Below are 22,481 nucleotides of genomic sequence, written 5' to 3'. Positions count from 1 at the left end.
AGTTCTTGGAGGAGCAAACTGTGGTTGACAGTGTCGAAGGCTTTGGACATGTCGAGGAAAGCTGCAGCTACATACTCGTTCTGGTCTAGACTTTGACTCCAATCATTTGCCACCAGAGCGAGAAGATCGTCGCAGGAGTGGTTTTTGCGGTACGCAAACTGAACTGCAGGGAGGGATTCCATGTGACTGGCGCTATCCATGTATTGCGTAAGTTGCTCTAGCGCACACCTCTCGAGAAGTTTGGACATGAGAGGAAGGAGGGAGATGGGTCTGTAGTTGCGAGGGTCGGAAGCGTCCCCACGTTTGTGGATCGGACGGACATGTGCTAGCTTGTAGGGCGTTGGGAATTCTCCAGTTTCGAGGGATAACGACAAGAGAGAGGCAAGCATTGGTGCAATTTGATCAGGCACAAGTTTGTAAACGAGCGGGGGGATGGCGTCAGGACCGCTTGCTTTGCGACTGTCCATAGCACGGAGATGGAACTTAACGTCCTCCGCTGTGATTCGGGTAAAAGAAACTAGAGTGCCGTCTGACTGGGGGCCACACGGCAGACCAGGTAGAATGTTGGATGGTTGATCAGGCACGGATGCCAGCGTCAGGGCGTCAGAAGTCTCTGTTGGCGGCAAAGGTCCAACTATTTCTGAGAATACAGATGTAATGTCTGCAATACTAGCTCCAGGCTCACGGCTGACTTTCGTTCTGCCAAGTAGGCTGTTCATAGCGCTCCACTGACGTCTAGGGTTCCGTCTGTTGTTGATGAACTCGGCCTGAAAGTAATTGGCTTTCTTACGGCGCATGGTGAGTATGGCTTTCACATGTCACTGCGGTGTGGAACTTACAGGGGTTATACCCCTGTTTCAGCACCTGAGGCGGTGCGTCAAGCGCCGCCTCTTTCTTATAATATATTGTGACAAATGGTAAGTGTGCAGTGCTCCTAGCTCTCTCCCCCAACAAAAGAGCTCTATGACACTGTGCTTTCTGCGGTTTCTTTCGTTTTTACAGTGGAGAAAGGCTGGTGGGAGGCCAGGCCGTGGCCGCACACCTGGCGGGTGCGGCCCATCGAACCCGTTACTGGGAGGGCCGGCAGGTCGGGCTGCTGTTGCAGTCCGACTACCGGGACGCCATGGAGCGTATCCGGACCCTGTAAGTAAGCACTGCTCTGTCTACATGTATACTTATCCCCCTCGTTATAGCGATACTTACTTGTTTCGTATCCTCTTGTCTTACCCTGCTTCCGTATTCGTGACACTAATAGTGTTTGTGTGCGCTCATGCTTGGTTTTACAGATGATGATGATGTATGAAGGTCTGGAGCTAGCTGCCGTCTTCGGGATGTGCCATTTGTTTTCAAAATTATTTGTAAGTACTTGTAACAGGCGTAGTGTAGTAACTGTGTATGCAGTGTAGTAACAGTGTGTAGTGTTTTGTGATGGTCCTGTGCTATAGCAGTCGTAATGTGTTTTGTGATGGTCCTGTGCTATAGCGGTCGTAATGTGTTGGGCTACTGAAGTACACTGCATGAAGGGATATGTGTGGGTGCTTCGACATATTCTCGTGCTTCCTAAATCCTAGATACGTGTATAGCACTATAACCTAGATGTGTGTGCGCGCGCGTGTGTGTGTGTGTGTGTGTGTGTGTCCGCGCATGCGTGCGTGTGCGTGCATTGTGTTCTCTTCTACAGACTCATCCAAGTCCATTTAAATAAAAGTGTATTATAGTGAACAGTATTGTGTTTTGTTACAGTTAATATGTGGGGAATGGTGGATATGCCTTGGTGTGACTGGATACCCGCGGGTTGTGACTCTTTGCTGGTCACTCTGGATTCTCCAGTATAGATTCGATGCAGTGCAGAGGGGATTTGTGGTGCGTAGCAACACTGCTTCACTGTGACACCCCTTCAATAATTGTTTTAATGCATGATACTCCGGGCGTAGCCGGTTGATTCTAACTGTATCCTGATCAAAATAGAAATTTGCATCTAATGGACCTGCATGGACAGTAGGCATTTCCCTAATCGGCCGGGCGAAAAATTCGCCGAAAACAGTGGTTTTGAAGAAATTACCCATCTTTTCGCCGAATTTTCAACAATTCGCATGTTGAATTCCCCGAAAACCGATGCTTCAGTGCTTCAACAGGGTGTATGTAAATGTACATGACGTAATGGGAGCGGTGACTTCAAGTACTATGTTGAGCCGAATTCTGATCTTGGAGCTCATAATATGGCCGAATTTGAACATTCTCGATCGAAAAGCCGATTAGGTATGCTCTGCATGGGCAACTTGTCAATCAGTGCACATCTACGATGTGCGAATAAAACGAATGCAAGGAACGTGAACTTGTTTGCTGCACATCTACGAAGTGCGAATCAGGGAGTAGTATAATGACACGTGTACTAGTACACCTTGTGTTGCACTGCGTCTTTTCCACACGCATAGGACCACTGAAGGTCACACGCTCCGCGTGCATATGCACGCATGCGCAATATGTCACTGCATGCAATGCACATCTACGATGTGCAAATCAGGGAATAGTACGTATTTTACTACTCCCCGGTGCGAATGCACCGAACGTGCACAAGTGCACGTTCGCCACGGAAAAGAACCTTTATGGCACATTTATGGCATGCCAGGGGTCAAAGGTCAAACTCTGGGGAGTCCCGGGGCCAGACCAAACGCGCCCGATACAGTGTGCCTTATTTAACCCAAAGGTCAAAGGTCAAACCCTGGGGGAGTCCCGGGGCCAGACCAAGCACGACCGACACAGTGTGCCTTATTTGGCCCAAAGGTCAAAGGTCAAAAAGTGTGCCAGAACCTGCCCCGCACTAACTACTCAAGTTGCCATAGAGGGGTGGTGAGCCCGCCTTTCGCCACCGGGAATTAGGCACTGGCAAATTCTGCTCGAAAAGGTGGCAGATTCTGCTCGAAAAGCAGTAAAATTGGCAGAATCATACAAACCTTATGGGGGGCAATTCCTCGAATTCTGCTCCATTTCTTTATGCGCGCTTTCTTTATCCACATACCAAACATGCATAAAAATTACCAGAAAAAGTACCGAATTCTGTCAATTTTTCTGCCGGCATAATCCGCCGGTGCCTACCGGGAATACAGCTCGATCAACTCTGTCTCCACTGAGTGAAGAGGACCCACACCTTGATCTGGTAAGCTGCGTCATGGGGATTTGTAGTCAGATGTGCCACCGTGGGGCTCGCACCCGCGACCTCTCGGTTCGCAGGCAAGTGCAGTACACAATTTGGACCGGGGAGCCCCAAGTGTGTAGATCAGACCCACTGCCAAAGTGGTCAAAGGCCGAAAATCCTTGATATGGGTGAAGACAGGAAACAAACGGATGCTGTCCATGACAGTAACATACATTATACGTAGAATGCAGGCTTGCTTTGCTCAGCTGCACTCTTCTGGCTAGGAAATGTGAACGACAGGCAGACGCTTGTGAACGTGTAAGCAATGCGAATATTTTGAAAGCAGGATAAAGGTCTGAGAAGTTCTGTTCTCTTGGTGAAATTACGGTGAAGCAGTGATTATCCGAACCCGTCCTTTTCAGTTCGTTTTATGTCCCCATGACGGCGAGACCTCAGGTCGCCGGATGGCAAAAGGCCTCACCACCACTTTGCTCCCAATACGCAAATTGTTTAAAATTCAGTTCGTGACAATGGCTATGAATGGAATCAATCAAAAGTATGAAGGCAAGACCAGCGCATACATACCCGACGAGCTTCGCTCGTCGGGTATGTATGCGCTGGTCGCGCTTGAGTACGAATGTTTTGGTTGCAGTTATGAGATGCACCCAGCGGATCTATTTTTTTGGTCTAGTTATGTCACATGTACAATATCTGCGCTGCATGCTGCCCTCCTTAGTCCTTGGAGGGTAGATATCGCGAATATCTGCTCGGCGAGCGCTTCTCACTATCTCAGGGCAAAGAGCACGCTATACGTGCCCTGCTAAATGCATCGTGATTGGCTTCTACCATGGTGATTGTCATGTGACATGTCCTAAGCTATTATCACGTTCAACCCTATTCCATCCAGTACGTGTATAATGTACCACTAGTAGTAGTACTCTAGTAGTAGTACCATGATGACTTGGTGGCTTTTGCTGTCTTGTTAGTTCTAGTGTGCACATGTGTATCAAAGGCGCACGTTCACGTAAGCGGGGGGGGGGGGGGGGGGTGATGGTCACTTGGCAGATCTACTACACGTACATGCAGATCTACTGGCAAACTGCGTAGCTACACAGTGCTGGCAACTGAAATCCGACCCCCTGAGCGGTGGGTTCACATTCTTTGCGATGTGAGCTCATGGGGACAGGGGGTCGGATTTCAGTTGCCAGCACTGGGCAATGACTATTATCGCTAGTGTCTGTGTGCTGCGACTCCCACGCATGCACGCACGCACCAGCCTATCCGTTGACCTGTAGCTGTCACGGCCAGAAAAGCGTGATGATCATTTTTTTCTCTTCTTCACTTCAGTTCAAGGCTATTTCAGGTTGGTTGGATGTTAATAGAAGTGCATAAGGTCTATCCCAAAACTGTTAGTACATTGCCCGAGTCCTTGGCCTTTTTATTATTACCTGAATTACCCCAGATGGTGTGCTACTACTACTAGTAGGTCGCTGTATGTGTGTACATGTGTGCATCAACTCGATTGTTCACTCTTTGCGCCCCCAGACAGGTCTTGCTACTGTAAAAGTATTTTAGAGCATAGTCGGTAGACGGCCAATATTGAAACGGAGTTCTCCGCTAGACAGACTGCCGGTAGTCATCGCGGCTATGGATACTGCTGCAACAGTTGCTAATTCTCTTCACTGGGCGCTGTGCAACCTGATGTCTGCCGTGCAGCGCACTATGGCTAGGTTAGTGGAAGATGTTTTTCGGCATGAGAAGCGCTTAGCCGTGACTTTGTGAGATCAAGGGCTGTTTTCTGTTTTCTTTTCTTTTTGCAACACAACGGGTGAACGGGTGAAGACACAATCGTGCATGCATGCATGTGAACTGCTTCTCAATGAAAATGCGATCGGCTTTGCACCCTCGGCTAGTGAACATCCCAGTTTTTGCAGGTGTAGGGCTGCAATACAGATGCATACAGATGGCGCTAGAACTTAGACAAGCGTCATCATTCTTCGTCACTTCACTATGACCCAAAGATAAAGTATGGGACCGTCACTTCGAACTGTCATTATGCATGTATGTGTTGCAATGTTAGTGCGAACTTCTAACAGATTGTGTGCTCCACGTGCTTGTCCAAATTCTAGCGCCATCTGCATGCATGTTCCAGCAGCACTGTGCGTTTCGTAATCAGTATCACCTTTAGAACTTTTGTCACCCTCAACTTCTTTGGTTGGGTATGCCACTTTTCTATGTAGAAAGTGCTCAATTGCGCCACTTTACCCTACGAATATACTCATTGCTTTATCTGCTATTCATTCGCTATCTACGTCCACTGAGGCGCTCTTTCGAAATGAGCGAAACAGCTGTCTGGAGGATATGGAACATCTACCGAAGAACGAGCCTCCACGCTATGGTGTGGCGGTGTGACTGTGGGCCAAGAGGGCAGTGTGGAGAGGTGGACGGTTCAAATTATTTTCAAATGGCCGAGTTAGTTTGTCGCTACTTCTGAGTTCTCTAATAGTAGCTACTTCGAGGACAACAATAATATAACTGAGTGCTCTGAACTGCATGCATTTCTAATGTAACTTCCACTTTTGCAGATTGGTACATGCTCAGTCCGCTGATCAAGAAAAGGCTCAACACGCCGAAGAGCGTGTGGCGACGCCTTCACAACAAGCAAATTCGCAGGCGTCCCCTGCCAACTCAAATCTAATGCCGGCCCGTTCCCATCCAATGCGTACCCGTTCGCAAAAAGGATCCATAGTCAGCTGAGAAGCAATGAGAAGAGGCCAGGTCCACGGACCATCCTACCAGTGTTGTAGGGCCTCAAATCTATTCCGAATGAACAGTACCTCCGAATGTATCAGCCACAAATTTGCATCTTGACAACATGATGCATGCGCATGCGCGCGTGTGTGTGTGAGTGTGTTTGTGTGTGCGTGCGTGTGCGTGCGCCCTGCAAGCGTGCGCGTTGGTGTGACACTGTGTGTTGCGAGCCTTGTTTGAAAAGTGCAAACGGCGTCTTCTCACCACATCTGTGTCTGCTTAGTCTGCTTGTTGCATTTGCCGTGCGCTGGACAGTAGAACTTGATCAATCCAAGGTGCAGTTGTCTTTCGCTTTTACGCGAAGCCAAGAGAAGCGGTGTTTGATGGAGAATACAATATGTACAAGGCCTAAAACTGCTGCTTAATATTGTTTAAATACTATTATCCACTTCCTACGGCAAAACAACTTCACATTATTATACGCTCTTTACCAGCCTAATCATAAATCAGAGATTTCACATAAACCCGTTTTCAGGGTATCGACTTCAGTAATAATTTTTTCCTCCTCCCTTTTCTTTCTTGTGTTGTACCTTCTTGGAGATCACGTAGTGAGGCAAATATGCCTGTTTGTCCATCGACGCTAACACATCAACCCGTCAGTGTAAGCTACATTGTAATACGAGACAGCATGGTAGAGGTGGCTGTAGTGGCAGCTTCGACTAGCCCATGGCAGAACCGTACAACCCTCATGGCAGGCGCTTACTAGTAATTGAATTCTGGTCTCATTTCTTTATCCACGTCAGTAACCAAACACATTTCGGCCGGCAACTATCCGCCAAAAGCTTTGGCTGCAGCCACCTGTACCATCTACATCTATTTACTTCTCACCACGGGGGCACCTTCCGCCCATTGGAATTCCTAAGTAAAAAGATAAAATTGAAATGCAATGCAATGCACTGCTGTGGCCATTTCTAACACTGAAGAACCACGGAAAAAGAATGTCGAAAGTCTCATTGACGAGTAACAATTCCTGATCAACTAGAATTGCTCTTACAGGTTTGAATGAATGAAGACTGTGAGGCCATAAAGAGAGTTCGGCTGAGTGTAGTGTGGGTTTCGATGATCAACCACCAATGCCCCGTTTGCTCAAATCAATGAGTGACATCGTGGGAGAGTGTGAGCAATCGTCCGGTTCACCCTTCCCTGACATGCAAACCGTGGAGGAATACTCATGCCATGATAAAGATCAGCTTTTAAAGGTACAAGTAATGGCACAAATGTCAGGTTCACCGTTTACCCTATGGAGTTGACGTCCGCATCATATCGGAGAGGGACCATTCACGTGTAGTAGTAGTAGTAGTAGTAGAAGAATTTATTATTTTACTAGGGAACTCCCAACAGGCGTTGCCTTTTTACTGGGAACCCTAGGAATGACTTGGTGCTTGTGACAAATGCAGAAAGGGGCTTAGCTTGACGACATCCAGGTGGAAGCATGTTCCATCTGTCTGCTGCCAAAAATGAAATAGCATTCAGGCCGTAACGAGACGTAGCTCTGGGTAGGTTCAGAGCGGCTGAAGCTTGACCGCGGGTAGCAGCACTTGTGCGGCATGATGCAGAGCGGGGGGTAAATATCGTGCTTAAAAGAGGACTGGTGCAATGAGATAGACACCTAAAAACAAACACAAACAGCTTCAAGTTTACACGGCGAGAGAAAGTATACAGGTTATATTTGGTGAGAATGAAATCGATAGAAGTATACTGATCATGGCCAAACACTCGCCTTAGGCACCTATTGCTGGTTGACTCAAGTTTGTCTCTGAGTTTAGCAGACAAGCAGTGAACATAACATGTGCTGGCATAGTCCAAGGTACTCTGGACAATTGTCAGGTAAAACATGCGGCGGCCGATCATGGAGACATCGCGGCGCCCGTGGCGGAATGAGGCAACCTTGCACTGTGCCTTTGCGCACACACGCTCAACCTGCTGCTCGAAGCTGAGCGACGAGTCCAATAGGAGGCCAAGGTACAGAACATGGCTGGACTCGGGGATTACGGTGCCTTTGCAGGTGATGCTGGGGATCACGTCCAGTTGCGCAGTAGGTCGTCTGAGCAGCAGTAGCTGAGACTTTTTGGGATTCAGCACCAGTCCCCGCTCGCTGAGGAAGTCCTCCAGATTCAAGAGATCTGTCTGCAGCATTCTGAGCACGGTTGAAGCCTTGCGACCAGTGACGTAGAACGCGATGTCGTCCGCAAACAGGAGAGCACGGCAATGTTGAAATTTCTGGGGGGTACGCCGGATATACATGCAGAAAAGTAAGGGGCCTAACACGGAGCCTTGTGGTACACCACGTGAGCAGGGCTCTGTACTGCCTCGGGCATCGCCGACAACGACCTGCTGGGTTCTCCCAGTAAGGTAGTCTGCGAACCAACGCAATGCCATACGTAACGCCATAATGTCCACTAGCATCACAAGCTATTTGTTAATCATCTCTGGAGATAACATTGCACGATACGGTCCAGGGACACTTACGTGCTACGAGAACCTGGCAATCAGTTATAGCACGCATTGGATGCGCACTACTACAGGATATATTCACAGTGGCTTCCAAACCAGATTACGTTGCCCTCGGAGTATCAGTATTTTACTCTTCATTCTGAAATAGTGAATTTTTTGGTGAGTGATCGATCCTTCACCTGTGTCAGAATCAGAATAACAGTTCAGCGCTTCAAAACATAGTGTTATGTTGGTCACGACATTGACAATGAAAAAATTGATAGTAATGTTCATTTAACACTTATTTGTAAAACCACAAGATTTTCCTTTGGCAAACCAACATTGGTTTGTGCAACAGTTGATGCATATTAAAGCTATATCTGTTGACAGCTTGAGACAGCAAGAACATGCATTTTGTTACTGAATCGTTACCAGCTCAAACTCTAGCGCCCACAAAGCACTCGCACATCTACAACAAGACACTCTTTCTTGATGTGATACATAGTTTCATACAACAATGGAGGAATAGAAGAAGAGGGAAGAGAGGGTCATTGTTACAGTACTTGAACAGAAGCCAGCAGCAGCTCACGACGCCATCAGGACCGAAGAGAAAGAGAGTGAAATGAGGAGAAACCACTGTCTTTATACCAGGGCCAGGCACTGGCGCCTAGCAACAGCCAATCAGAGAAGCTCATGTGACTACTCTATCTACTACAATGAGTAATGATTACATCATTGGCATAAATGGGAAAAGACACAAAAAGGTTACACATGCAATTGTGGGATTCGAACCAGCAACAGTCAGTCATTCCAAAGGTCAATGAATTAGCAGTAACTTCTATCAAGGCCTCACTGAGTGCCAGCATGCTTTGTCACTACTACTACACGCCCCCCCCCCCCCTGGTGACATAAGGCAAAAACAAACCAAATACAAACAAACAAAAAACAATAAAGGACCCAATTGCAAATCAAGCAGAAACAGGCAATCTGGAAACTGTAAGCACAATAGTCAAGTGTACCGTGCAGGCTGCCGTAGCTAGTGTCGGTCATGCGGACCATAGCGAGCAGGTTCACTGATAGACGAATCGAACACAACAGCCAGGTTATCATCATCAGGGAGATCGTCAACATCAGAGGTATCTGGAGACTCTTCCAGTGACTCACCAGGGTCCAGCTTCAGCAAGTCTACGTTCACACGCTTCGAGTGTCGCCTATTGTCAGCAGTGTACATAATAGCAACTGTGCTGGGGGAAATAACAGATTCAACTTTCCAGCCTGGCTCATAAGGAGAAGTACACTTTTGCCTGCGGGCAGACCTACGCAGCATGACACAGTCGCCAATAACATAAGGATTATTAGTGACATCTTCAACAAAATCAGTAGTCGACAATTCAAGCTCAAGATAATCACGAATTCGTGCAGCTGCAGCTTCAATGTAATCAGCCCAAGTACTACCAGACTTCTCACACTGTACGTTTTCAACTAGTAACTTGCGTGGTTGCCATCCCATCATAGCCTGGAATGGCGAAATGTGTGTTGGTGCATGTGGACGTACAGTGTCAGTGATTTAGCGACCGATATTAGGTGGTGCAAGCGACCCCGAAGACGTAACTCCTTGAGAGAGTGAGGATGCAGCCATGGCTGACCTTCATGAGTTCGGTCTGGGGCTGAGAACCTCGGTATTCAGCTGAAGAAATGGCCGCGCGGGCCGGTCACGAGTGAGCGTGTGTTGTGTGTGTTGTGTTTTCTTTATTTGATTTCGCTAAAACCAAACGGACAGAACTGTCCAGTGACAAGGGAGTGAATGAGCGCTGCTGAGTTTCCGACTGATGAAGAAGCAGCAGCTATTGCAGACGAGGCTGATATAATTATCAGATCGCTGGAGAGCAGAGTCGCCAAAATGGAGAAGAGTGATGCGAGTGCTCTAAAATGTTGTTCCATACCGATTCGCTTAGACTCCAGTAGCCTGCTACATGGTGATGTTTTGGTGTGAACTTGGCATATTCGGACTACTCAATTGGAGAACAGTGCAGGCTCTTTGAACCACGGGCACGACTCTTCGCTCACAACGCTACGGAATCTGAAATTTCTACATCCGCGAGCTGTTTGCTGTTTTGTCACTTGTCACGGTAGTGCACTCATCGCTGTAGCATAACATAATGAGGCGGAAGCGGAAAACTAAAATGTTCTTTCTCAAAGCACAACCACCGGTACCGGCAAGGAGAAACGCGCGTTCTCTGACTACACGACTGATACGAGTGTAGTACATGACAAGTCCGTGTGTTGGCTAGTTTTCTGAGTCTTGAATGTTAAAATAAGCTTCCCAGCAAGGCAGTGCGGGAGTAGTTCGTGTGTGATGAGTAAGTATTAGTTTGTTGACTACACTATCACGCAGCGCATTGCTAGAGCCTAGTACTAGTACTAGTAGTAGTAGAGGTCCGTAGAGGCCAGTGCCTGCCGACGGAAAAGTCCAACTCGGAAACGGCTGAAAAACGGTTTAATATCGAGATTTACCGAGCTGAACATCACAGGGTACGTAGTGTTTGTAACACTGAATCGAATGGTCTTGGTCCGAAGAAGCTGCGACATACGGTTCCCCAATCTAACGCGCTCCAAATATGGCCATTTTGTACACAACTAGATGGTGTGGCTACCTGGCTGCACGCTGTGACGTCATCACCTGGATCTAGTTGATGCGCGCTCAAATTCGCAGATGTTCGATTGGGCGTATCTGACGAACCGGTGGCCACAGCCTTCTCGGACAAAGACCATTCGACTCAGCGACTCGAAGTCTACGGACTGTGAAATTTAAATCTTTCACCGGACTTCCCCTTTAACTTGGGTGTGGATCCACTCTTCAAACCTCTTGCAAAGGTGTCCAAAGTGAACCTTGAAATAGACTTACGCCTACAAAATGGTCAACCCATCACACGATTTATGATTCTGCAAGCGAGCCACGCTACAAATGAAGCTCCATCAAGCCAACATTGCCTTACCTTAGAAGACGACCTGGGGCAGCACAGCGTAGCTACGCAAGCATTCCAGAAGACGAGGGATATTACTCCCTGACGCCCCAAATTATGGTCTTGAAAATGGCAAAATTGCAAGGGCTGAAAAAATAGAGAGCTACGCCCTCACCTAACAAGAACTATACACCGGCAGAAAGTAGAACACGTCTTTTAGCACTGAGGACATGTCCCCCGTCCTCCTTTTTGAGTTTTCTTGAAATAAACAATAATTTTGGGGTTTTCGAAATCGAACCATGGACTCCAAAGGTTTAAACACCATGCACGTGCAAACTCATACCTGCGCAGGAAAGCTCACCCCTCCGTGACGTCTACTCAGCAAAAGACCAATTGTACAACAAGTCAAAAGGTTTTAAGCTTAAAAGACGCCGCAAGGCTATGGTCACGAATACTGGTATCCTTTCCCCACCGATCCAGCATTCATAATTATGGATAACATCTTCCTATAACAAAGGCACTTGAAATCCTTTCCACCACGGACAGCCTACAAAGTCATTCGCTAAGGATTGATGTAGAACATTCTGAAGGTAATAGCCTAATTAGCTCGAGAGCAGGTAATGATGATGATGATGGTGATGTCGATGATACGCACTACAAAGGGATTATTCACAGTGGCTTCCAAACCGGATTACGGTGCTCTAGGAATATCAGTTTTCACTCTTCATCATGAAAATGGTGAATTATGGGTGAGTGATAAATTTTACTTGTGTCAGAGGTCGATTTCGTGTCATTCGACGAAAATCCCACGCCTCGACAAAGGTTGTCGATGAAAATACCTTTCGTCTAGCCTGTCACTCGGCGAAAAGTCCACACGTCGAAAATGACAGTCACCTAATGTGCCAGTCAACGAAATAGCTTTGGGACGAACAGGATTCGACGAACAGTCGTTCATCGAAAATGTTTTTTGCGAACTGTTGTGGAAGCAGCAGTTCAGTGCTGAAGAACAAATTGTACTGTTGACACTGACAAAGAAAAGTAGGAATGTTCATTTATCACTTAAAACGACAAGATTCTCCTTTGACAAATAACATCTCTTTTGTGCGACAGTGGATGCAAAAGTCCACGATAACTTGAGATGGGGACATCAAGGTGCCATGTACTTGAAGTTGAGAGCATACGTAAAATTGTCACGCATTGCCGGCTGCCAGAATTATTTCAAATCCATTGTCATCCACAAAATATTATTATGGCTTTTGGCACTCTGGAACACGATATTACAGTACACAGAGCAAAAACATTTTGCATTCGCAGTTTTCTTCACTGCGCGAAGTGGTTACGAGTAATATTGGCTCTGTTATTCAATTTTCCTTCGAGAGTTGTTGCAGTTCTGTGAGAAATGGAAGACTTTGAGGAGTCGAAGTCTGACTGTTATCTGGAGTCTAATGACCTACCACAAATGCCGCCATTGATGAAGTCGAAAAGGAATAAGCTTGACCAAACCTCTAGAGAACATGGTCCATCGTCCGTTCCACCATCTTCGTGGTCAAACATTGGCGAAGAAAACACAGAGAAAGCGTCGTGTATGAGATCCGCTTCGCTGGAAAACAGGGAGGACACGAGTAATATACCCCGTGAGTGCACCAGTAGCATAATTCCTGTTTCTCCTACGCCATTGATAAAATGGACGAGGAACACAATTCATTCATCCAGCATTTCTAAACGTCAGCCAGTTTTCGAACAGACATTTCGAACCGCCGAAAAGATTGAAAGGGATGAAGCAACGTCTAGTACACAGCCTGAAATGGAAGACGTGGTGAACTGGACTTCAACGTTCAGCGGGTATGAGAAACGTGCATCGCATGTGATTCCACCTCTTAAGTTTGAAATGGACGTTTCAACTTCTGCCACAGCGTCATATACTGGCGTTTCTGCTGGAATGACCCCTGAAACATGGGAGCAACCTGATGTGTTTGGCATGCCAGTTGAACTCAGGCGTCCTATCGGACAAAATGCTGACTCTTCTAAAGTTACAACTTGTAATCAGGATTCAGACAAGCGTTCTAAGTGTAAAGCAATACGGAAGTGTCATTATTGCCATAAGGAGTTCAAGAAAGATTCTAAACTATCCCAGCATGAACGTGTTCATACTGGAGATCGACCATTCAAGTGTGATGTATGCGGGAAGTCTTTCACTCAGTCAGGCAATCTACGTCGTCATCAACGTACTCACACTGGAGAGAGACCGCACAAGTGTAACACATGTGGCACGTCGTTCACTCAATCATGTAGTTTACGCAGACATGAACGTATCCATTCTGAATAAAGACCTTTTACGTGCTAGACTTTTGTAACGTCAATCACACAGTCATCCTAACTACGTGACCATGAACGTATACATACAGAAGAACGTCCATATAGGTGCAGAGAGTGCGCAAAGTTCTTCAGAACATCATCATGTTATCCTAGACACCAGTGTATTTATAACCTACAATGAATAGCCTAAAATTCGTTACATAGTGTTTTGTATGGGTGAAAATGCCATTCTCCTCTTCGCGCTTATGAATTGTGAGAGAAAGAGTGTTTATATGTCTGTTGGAAAGATAGTATACATTCGCAGCATTTAAAAAAAGAAATCACTCTTTGATGCTAATCACACAAGTCTGGTCCTTGCCACACACGATATAGACTATGATAGTCTAGAATCGCAATCTGATATGGATTATGTAGTTCTGTAATTGCGTTCTGTTCCATGGTCTAATTCTCATGTATTATTATCTGAAGTTAATATTCTTATTCTATCTTAACTATCGATCTGGAAAATTCATTCCGATCGTAGATTTGTGCGAAGCGTTTGTTGACTTTTAAGAGACCATGTTTTAGACGACCAGACAATGTGTGCAAGTGGATCTCTCAAATTTAGCAGGTACGTTTCCTTGGGAAGGGGGGGGGGGGTAGATCGACTGTTCAAATCCTTAGAAAAGGTGTCCGAAGGTAACCTTGAAATGGACATACCCCTAAACATTGGTCAAAACATCATATGATTTATGGGTCTGCAAACGAGACATGCCACAGCGTATAGGACCAAGCTACGAATAAATCTCCATCAATCCAATATTTACTCAATTTAGAAAAATACATAACTGGGGCAGCTCCGCTTAGCCAAGCAAGCATCGCAGAAGATGAGGGCCATCACACCCTGAGGCCACGAATGATCGTCTTTAAAAGAGCCAATTTTGAAGGGCGGACAAAATGGAGAGCTACGTCCTCATATAGGAAGAACTATTCATCGGCAGATAGTCTTTAATACTTCATTCTCCTTTTTAGTCGATATCATGGAATTAGGCAAATTTTGCCTGTATGGTCTTCGACTCTAAATAAACAAACAACAACAAAACAACAAGATAGCAGAACACCTCTTCTATCACTGAGGACATGTAGCCCATCCTGCTATTTGCGTTTTCTTGAAAAAACAATTTGAATTTTTCCACTCCACCATGCTGAAATACAATGGACATCTAAACTCACACCTGTGCAGGAAAGCTCATCCCTCCGCAACGTCGTGTCAGCAATAGACCTTTTGCATTATGAAAAGTACCGTATTTTCCGGGGTATAAGCCGCACTTTGTTTCGCTAAAAATCGGACCAAAATCGCTTTAGGGTTTCACGTCGGGCCCTAGACGACGGCTACTTTGGCGAACCGGACAACGAAGAAGTTGTGACCAAAGAGAATGATTTTATTTCTTGCGCATGCGTTTGTAGAATGACGTAATACTCAGTGAGTCAGGTCGCTACAGTACTCCCCCGCCAGTGGTGAGGTCGGGAGGAGCGAAGCACGATCAACAAAAAAAAGAAAGGGAAGAGAAAGGAAGCGCAGCATGTACAAGGCGGAAAGGCAAAAATATAATAATATGATACATATGTACAAGCGAGAGCGCTGCGTGTGTGAAATTTGTTAAACAACGTGGCACAAATGCCGAAACAAAAATCAGAAAAGCAGGAAATAGAGAGATGCATGACAGAGGCGAGTTAACGTGTCAGAGGTGTGTTATCGTGACAGAGGTGGAGAGCATGTCAGAGGCAGAAAGACAGAAAAGAGGAAACGTACGCATGACAGAGGAGAAGTGTTATCGTGTCAGAGGCGGCTGCATGTTGCAGGCTTTGCATGGGACCAGCAGAAACACTACACTGGGACGAGGCGTGCCGAGTGAAGTGGGGATGGATGGAGGCAAGCGCAGCTCCAAGAAATCCGATAAGCCGGGCGTGTGCCTGCGTGCGTGCACGAGAGTTAGCTGGTACGATGATGGAGGTGGCCAATTTCCAGCTTGAGGCCAGGACGAATACGGACGACGACGACTAGACGATGCCGTGGCTGGATAGCGGGGTATCTAGGTGGGCCGGGGAGGGTGGCAGGGGCCACAGCAGCTCCGAGGCAGATCCAGTGACGAGTGGTGGTGAGGCTCAAGTTTTATGTCAACAGCCGGCGATTGACGGGTTCCCGAGAGTCGAGGCGAGCAGGAAACTGCGGCGGGCCGACCTCAGGGATGGCATGCTCAAAACTCCGAAGAGCGCAGCGTCAGGGGTCACCAATTTAGGGTGTTACGTCGGGCCCTAGACGACGGCTACTTTGGCGAACCGGACAACGAAGAAGTTGTGACCAAAGAGAATGATTTTATTCCCGTAGCTATGCAGAAGACGTTACTTCAGTAATGTCTGGCGCTAGCCAGGGTCCACACAGCTTTAATTTGGTATTTGTTTGTGTGTTTGTGTCACGCCTGGCGCTATCCGTATCTGACGGCAAAAAGCATAGGATGTTATAAATTTTTCAATTCTCCTATTTTTTTAAGGCATATCCTGGGATTCGAACCCGCACTATCGCCCTACATGCATTCCCCCATACACTTCGCATCCATACCCATTCTTCCAAGTTGCTTCACGCTATTATCTTGCGTTTGAAAGCCCTATTTGAATATATGCTCTCTGTGTTGCCACCGCGCCACATCATCTCTACCAACCCCAGAACTCGCAGCGAGCACGGTGCTGTCAGTGGACATGACCACCAGCTCCAACACCAGCTGCCTGCATCTGCCCCGCTGGCACTGAAGCGCTCGTTCCCACACTGCAGCATCAGCGATTGGAACTCCCTCCCTGCCGCTCTCCTATCCCAGCCTCCCCACAGCAAGAGAATGCAATCATTCAAAACGAATGTTTACCGCCATCTTCGCAGCACAAACTGGCTCTGGGCAGTCGATTCCCTATGAATAGTATGACGCTAAGACAGTTTCTCCCCCACAATCGCTCGTGTTAAGCCTTGGGTTTTTGCATCTTTCTCACCTGTACAGCTCTATCTTCTTCTTTTTTCATTGTTTTTGGTGCGTGTTTTTGGCCGTGACGCCGAGACCTCAGGTCGGCAGAGTCATCAATGCCCCACCATCACTGCTGCGTCTCGGTGTAGCGCCTGCTCATTAGTTGTCACGTTTGTCCTAGTCTCCGTACCATTGTCTTTCCTTATTCTTTTCGAGCTGGTTATGTGAACGTAGTAAAAAAAAAAAAAAAAAAAAAAATTGCGGGCAGCTAGACGGTGTCGTATTACCCTCGATCGTACCTGTCCCGTACCTATCCCCTACCGTACCGTGCAATCAAAGACGGCTGGCCACAATGCATATTATAGCAATAAAAACTGCTTTATGGCAGTTTTCTAAAAAAAGTTATTGTGTTCTAGTCCATGGACGGACCCCGTCTAAAAAGTAAGAAATTAACGAAATGTGATAGCCGAAAATTAAAATTTCACACAAAACCTCACAATAATCACAACACTTGAAATGCTGCTTTCAACACTAAACTTGTACTGCACCAACAATTGGCAATATGCATGCATAGGAAAGAGGATCACGAGGGGAAAAGGTCTTCTACATGTAGCTTTTCATTATGTGTGTGATTATTGTGAGGTTAGGAGATAGAGGAAATGACATCCTACTCTCCCGGTATAAAACAGCCCGGTCTCAGGCATCCAACGCAATCCGCAAGAAAAGAAACGCTTTTTTCACCAGACAATGTGAGCAGCACTCTCATGATCCAAGGAGAATGTGGTCAACCTTAAACGCGGTAACCGGCCGCTCCAAGGCAAGGCAGGACCCAGTGTGCGACGTTTCTGCGGTGAGCAGCTCCTTCAATAGTATTGTGACTGATCCAAGTCGTCCGGACACCCTACAGATACCCCATGGTCCCTGCACCCGCACCTCACTATCAGCTCTCACGCCAACGACCTGTCCCGCAGTACAGCGATTACTCGCCACAATCGATCCTGACAAGGCTACAGGCAGTGACGAGATCCCTGGCCGTCTGCTGCGAGCCTGCAGTGATATTGTTGCCCCGCACTTATGCGACCTCTTCAATGCCTCCTTGCATTCCGGTCGCCTACCGAAGCCGTTCAAACACGCCCTGGTAAAGCCGCTTTACAAAGCAGGGGACCCAACAGTCGCCACTAACTACAGACCTGTGTCATTATTACCAATTGTTGCGAAACTGCTTGAAAAGGTAGTACATCGCCAGCTTACAAGGTTCCTCGCGGCAAACGACGTGCTGCCGACCACGCAATTTGCATACCGCACAAACCACTGCACTGAAGACGCTTTGGTACTCCTGACGGAGAACATTCTCCATGCAAAGGACGCGCGACTAGCCAGTGGTGTTTGTTTGCTGGACATGTCGAAGGCTTTCGACAAAGTCAAGCATGACATTCTTGTACGCGATCTTTTCGAAGTTGGCCTTCACGGCACTGCACTCCAATGGTTTGCAGACTATCTCGAAGGACGCACCCAACAAGTGCAAATCGCTGGATCCATTGGTGTCAGTGGCACATGCTCATGTGGCGTCCCGCAGGGTTCCGTTCTCGGACCCGTACTTTTCAACATCTACACCAGGCATGTGCCCACCATTGCCAGTCCGTCCATCTCAGTGCAGTTTGCTGACGATATTGCTCTTACGTTCAGCCACCCTGATTGCCAGGGAGTATCGCGAGTTCTAACAATGTCTACAACCGAGATTGCTAACCACCTCCAGGAACGGAATCTAATCCTGAACACTAGCAAAAGCCATGTCCTGCGAATTTCCGGCCAAGACATTACTGTCAAATGCCGTGGAAACCCGCTACCAGCAGTTCCCCATGCGAAGTACCTGGGCATCACGATAGACGAGCACGTTCGATTTGACGAACACGTTAACAATGCTGTGAAGAAGGCCTCGCAGAAGGTGGGAGCACTCTGGAGAGCCCGCCGTTGCCTTACAAGAATGTCCAGAGAGCAGTACGTGAAATCCGTTGTGATGCCAGATTTGCTCTACGGGTCCGTGGCGTTCTCTGGGTGCCTTCGACAAGACCAGCGGTCCCGCCTTCAGGTCCAGCAAAACCGTGCGGCACGCGCCGTATTCGGCCTGCCACCTCGCACAAGCGCCCAACCTCTGCTTGCTCGTCTGCAGCTGTATGGCGTCGAAGAGCTCCACAAGCAAAAGACCCTTATTATGATCTGGCGTTGCTCGAATGGTCGTGCAAGCAATGCACTGCAAGCCCTTCTGGAGCATCCCAGTACTCGAACAACGCGCGCGCAACGCAGCTTGGGCCTCCGAGTGCCCAAATCTGCCTCCAAAGCCGGCCACGACCGTCCAACCGCTCGCGGGTTCATTTTATGGAACACCCTGCCATCCGACGTGCGTGGTATTACCCAGTACCACCAGTTCAAACAAGCCTGCCTCCCGTTCTGTCTTGCTAGCAGTAGCACCCACTGCTGAACACTACAGGAATCTTTGAACGTTTGCGGTACTCCACAGTACCAGTCATGTGCTGTTTACCGCCTGCCCGTTGTTGTATTCTAACGTTAACGTTATTCATTGATTGATCGTTCTTTGCTTTGTACTACACCCTGCTATCATGTTAGGCTATTTCCTACAATATTTTACTGTTTCCATTCGCTTCCATGTAATTGGGCGACACCGCCCGTTTGGTTCTGCGAATTCAAATAAAAATGTACCTACCTACTCTGTCATAAAATTGTCTTGCCTTTCAGATATTTCAGATTTCCCCAACCTCGATCAGATTTATTTGAGAAATGTAGCCAGGTGCGTGTCGCAGATGTTTTTGTTGATTCTGTGTTTATAATGGTTTATAATCATGGGTTATCGTTCTAAGGTCATCCTGCATCATATTGCACTGAAATGGTAATCCTGTTGATGTCGATACAACTTTTGGAAGTAGTTCAATGACTTCAAACTGTAATCCACGATTTTCTAAAACAACACAGCAAAGGAGGAACAATAAACATGTATTAAAATGTAAACAAATACATTGCTGAGTCCGACACCTCGTTCCAACAACTACACTGATCCTGAGGATAAAAGGGGCAAGGCTATGGTTGGAGGTACTGAGAGATAAACAAGGCACTCCACAATAATAAAATCTTACACATCTTTTGGTGAGTATGAATGATATCCAGTCGAACCTCTTTAGGACGAACACCTAGGGACAGATGGTATTTATTCTGTGAGTTTGTCTTTAAAACCTATTTTATAACCAGTGAATAAAATTATTTCTCCAATAGACATACGAATAGATTTCTTCTACAGCGAAAGATTCTAAGCCACACCGACTCATTGACTCGTCTCGTATGAAACAAATGAGTCACTAGAGAGGTTCTGCAAAACAAAAATGCGTACAAACTTTCGCTCTACGTCATGAAGTGCGAAACTTCGCACGAACTTTCGCAAATTTGGACGCGAAACTTGCAGGGAACGCGAAGTGAACTGTCGTAGGAAATTTTGTGAGATCGTACGTGCACTTGGCCCCAGAAACTACGAAAATGTGCAGAACGCAAAGTTCGTGCAAAAATTCATACACACTTTCGCAAGGACTGTCGCGAAGCTTCGTTAAAATTTTCGTTTCGCAGAACCTCTCTACTGAACCTTTCTTTAGCAACATGACGGCAACTGAAAGACCAACAGAGAAAGCACGATACATGTACTCCACATTCTTGCAGGTACTACAAAGAGATTGCAGATCGTAATTCTTGCTTTGGCGGCACGAAACTGTATTTGGGGCAGTGCAATCTCGGCGGTACTCACAAATCAAAAAGCCCAGACTCTGGAGATTTTCCCTGATATGCGAATTTATTTTGCAAACTCGGTCAATGGGTCCTTGAACCTTTCCCTCCAGATTGGGAACTGCCAACGATAGTATGACACTGACCAGTGCATTACTTGTAACGTACTTATGTACAATGAATATGAGTATTTCGACAAAACATCTAACATAAGCCTTACCGTCAAGAAGGTGAACTCGCGTTCTTCGCACACTGTAGACAAGGGCAAAGAGATTAAAATGGATCTAAATCCGAATAAGATCTGCACACGTTTCCGTAAAATTTAATGAAAGGGTGAGCATAATAAGCAAATGAATCGAAGGAAACCCGTCAACTCAGAGATCACCTGTCATCGAGTATTCCGTAAAAGGAGGCCTCCGCAGCGAAAAAGCTAAATTTAGAAAAGAGATCCTGTCAGCTTTTCCATATTTATTGCATTCCACCCAAAATCAGCACACTTTTCGTAAATGAAAGAGTCAACACAAGCAAATGAATCAAAGGGAACTCGTCAACTCACCTGTCATTGAGGAATGTTCCGCGAAAGGAGGTCTCAGCAGCTCCGAAACGAAACAGCTCATGCAAGAAGCAGTTCCAAAGAAGGAAGTTCCTCGTGCATGCACATCCGAAAAGGCAACAACAAAAGTCTGCAATGCACACGCATGCGGCAAGCCGGCCGCGCGATGGTAGGAGCCATGGAGTAGCTCCCTGGTCCAGGACCAGGTACCGAGCATCTTACGTAGAAACTTACGTAGCTAAGTAGACAACGTGTCTGAATAGCGGTGTCGTTAGGTAGCGCCATGTGAACACAATAATAGAAAAGCTGACAGGATCGCTTTTCTAAATTCAAATAGGGCTTTCAAATGCAAGATCACAATGTGAAGCAACTTGGAAGAATTAGTATGTATGCGAAGTATATCGGGGGATGCATGCAGGGCGCGCGATAGTGCGGGTTCGAATCCCAGGTTATTTATTATTTATTTATTTATTTATTTCACCTTCCCGTGGCCAGAGAATAAAGGCCAATATGGAGGGAGGGGGCGGTAGCCAGCCATGGCTGTAAACAAAAACAAAGCAAAAATAAATAAAATTACACATTACTGGAGGCAAAGAGAAACAAATCTGGATGAAGAATTAGCAGTTATTAGAACACGAGCTTCATGTTGGCCTTGAAATCCTTTAGCGTACAAGACGATTTTACTGATTGAGGCAGGGCCAGCCAGAGAGAATAGGCAGCGAAAAACGGAGATCTGGTATAAGCTGAGGTTCGGGCTTTAGGTAAAGTGCAGGGATTGCGCGTAGGACGAGTGGGAAGAAACCAGTTATATTTACGCAAGTGTGGCGGGGCTTTGTCAAGACGAATAAAATGAACAACGATACACAGTTTTCGATCCGCTTGACTAGAGATAGGGAAGGTGTTAAACATATCGTACAGCTCGGCAGAAGGAAAGTATGATGGTTTTCGGAAAAGGACTTTCAGTATCCTCTTATTGTGGACTTCCAGGGTACTCATTAACGATTTACTTAGTAGGGATGACCAGGGGGTTGAGCAATAGAGAAAAATGGGGAGAATATAGCAATGGTAAAAAAGGCGAATGCATTCAAGCGGTAGGCGGGAGCAGTGAGACACGAGGTAGCCAACAGCTTTACTGACTTTGCTACAGATATAGTCGACATGTCTACTAAACGATAAGTTTGAGTCAATGACCAAACCAAGATGTTTGTGTTTTACCACTGTGAGGTCTGTGAGGGATCCGGGAAGAGTGAATGCATAGGTTGGCTCTGAGTTCGGCAGGAATAATATCTCAGTCTTGGCGATATTAGGTCTTTAATAGTCTCCAGGTAGTCATCCACTGATGGACTTCGTTGATACCGCGCTGGAGACTGTCTCGCAGCCTGTCTAGACACTCATTGAACCGGAGCAGTGCAGTATCGTCAGCAAATAAGGACACACCTTCAACATGACTGGGAAGATCATTTATATACGCTAGGAAAAGGAGGGGCCCTAGAATG

General features: G+C 46.7%; 1 protein-coding gene and 2 long non-coding RNA genes across 3 annotated transcripts; all 3 read left to right on the top strand.

The window, feature by feature from the left end:
• Positions 1-828: 828 nt before the first annotated feature.
• On the top strand, positions 829-1,722 carry LOC135820588 (uncharacterized). The gene is made up of 4 exons (XR_010554125.1): positions 829-917; positions 1,003-1,143; positions 1,287-1,358; positions 1,682-1,722. It is a non-coding gene; the product is annotated as an uncharacterized LOC135820588 (long non-coding RNA).
• A 2,767-nt stretch (positions 1,723-4,489) lies between these two features.
• On the top strand, positions 4,490-6,539 carry LOC135821509 (uncharacterized). Its single transcript, XR_010554382.1, has 2 exons — positions 4,490-4,866; positions 5,722-6,539. It is a non-coding gene; the product is annotated as an uncharacterized LOC135821509 (long non-coding RNA).
• Positions 6,540-12,742: 6,203 nt separating this feature from the next.
• LOC135821571 (zinc finger protein 184-like) lies at positions 12,743-13,669 on the top strand. Its single transcript, XM_065334567.1, has one exon. It carries the CDS (start codon positions 12,743-12,745, stop codon positions 13,667-13,669), a length of 927 nt encoding a protein of 308 aa, XP_065190639.1.
• Positions 13,670-22,481: the final 8,812 nt, after the last annotated feature.

Source organism: Sycon ciliatum, chromosome 7, assembly GCF_964019385.1.
Source record: "Sycon ciliatum chromosome 7, ocSycCili1.1, whole genome shotgun sequence".
Taxonomy (NCBI): Eukaryota; Metazoa; Porifera; class Calcarea; order Leucosolenida; family Sycettidae; genus Sycon; species Sycon ciliatum.
Note: the sequence above shows the minus strand (reverse complement) of the source record. Positions and strands in the feature narration are given on the sequence as shown.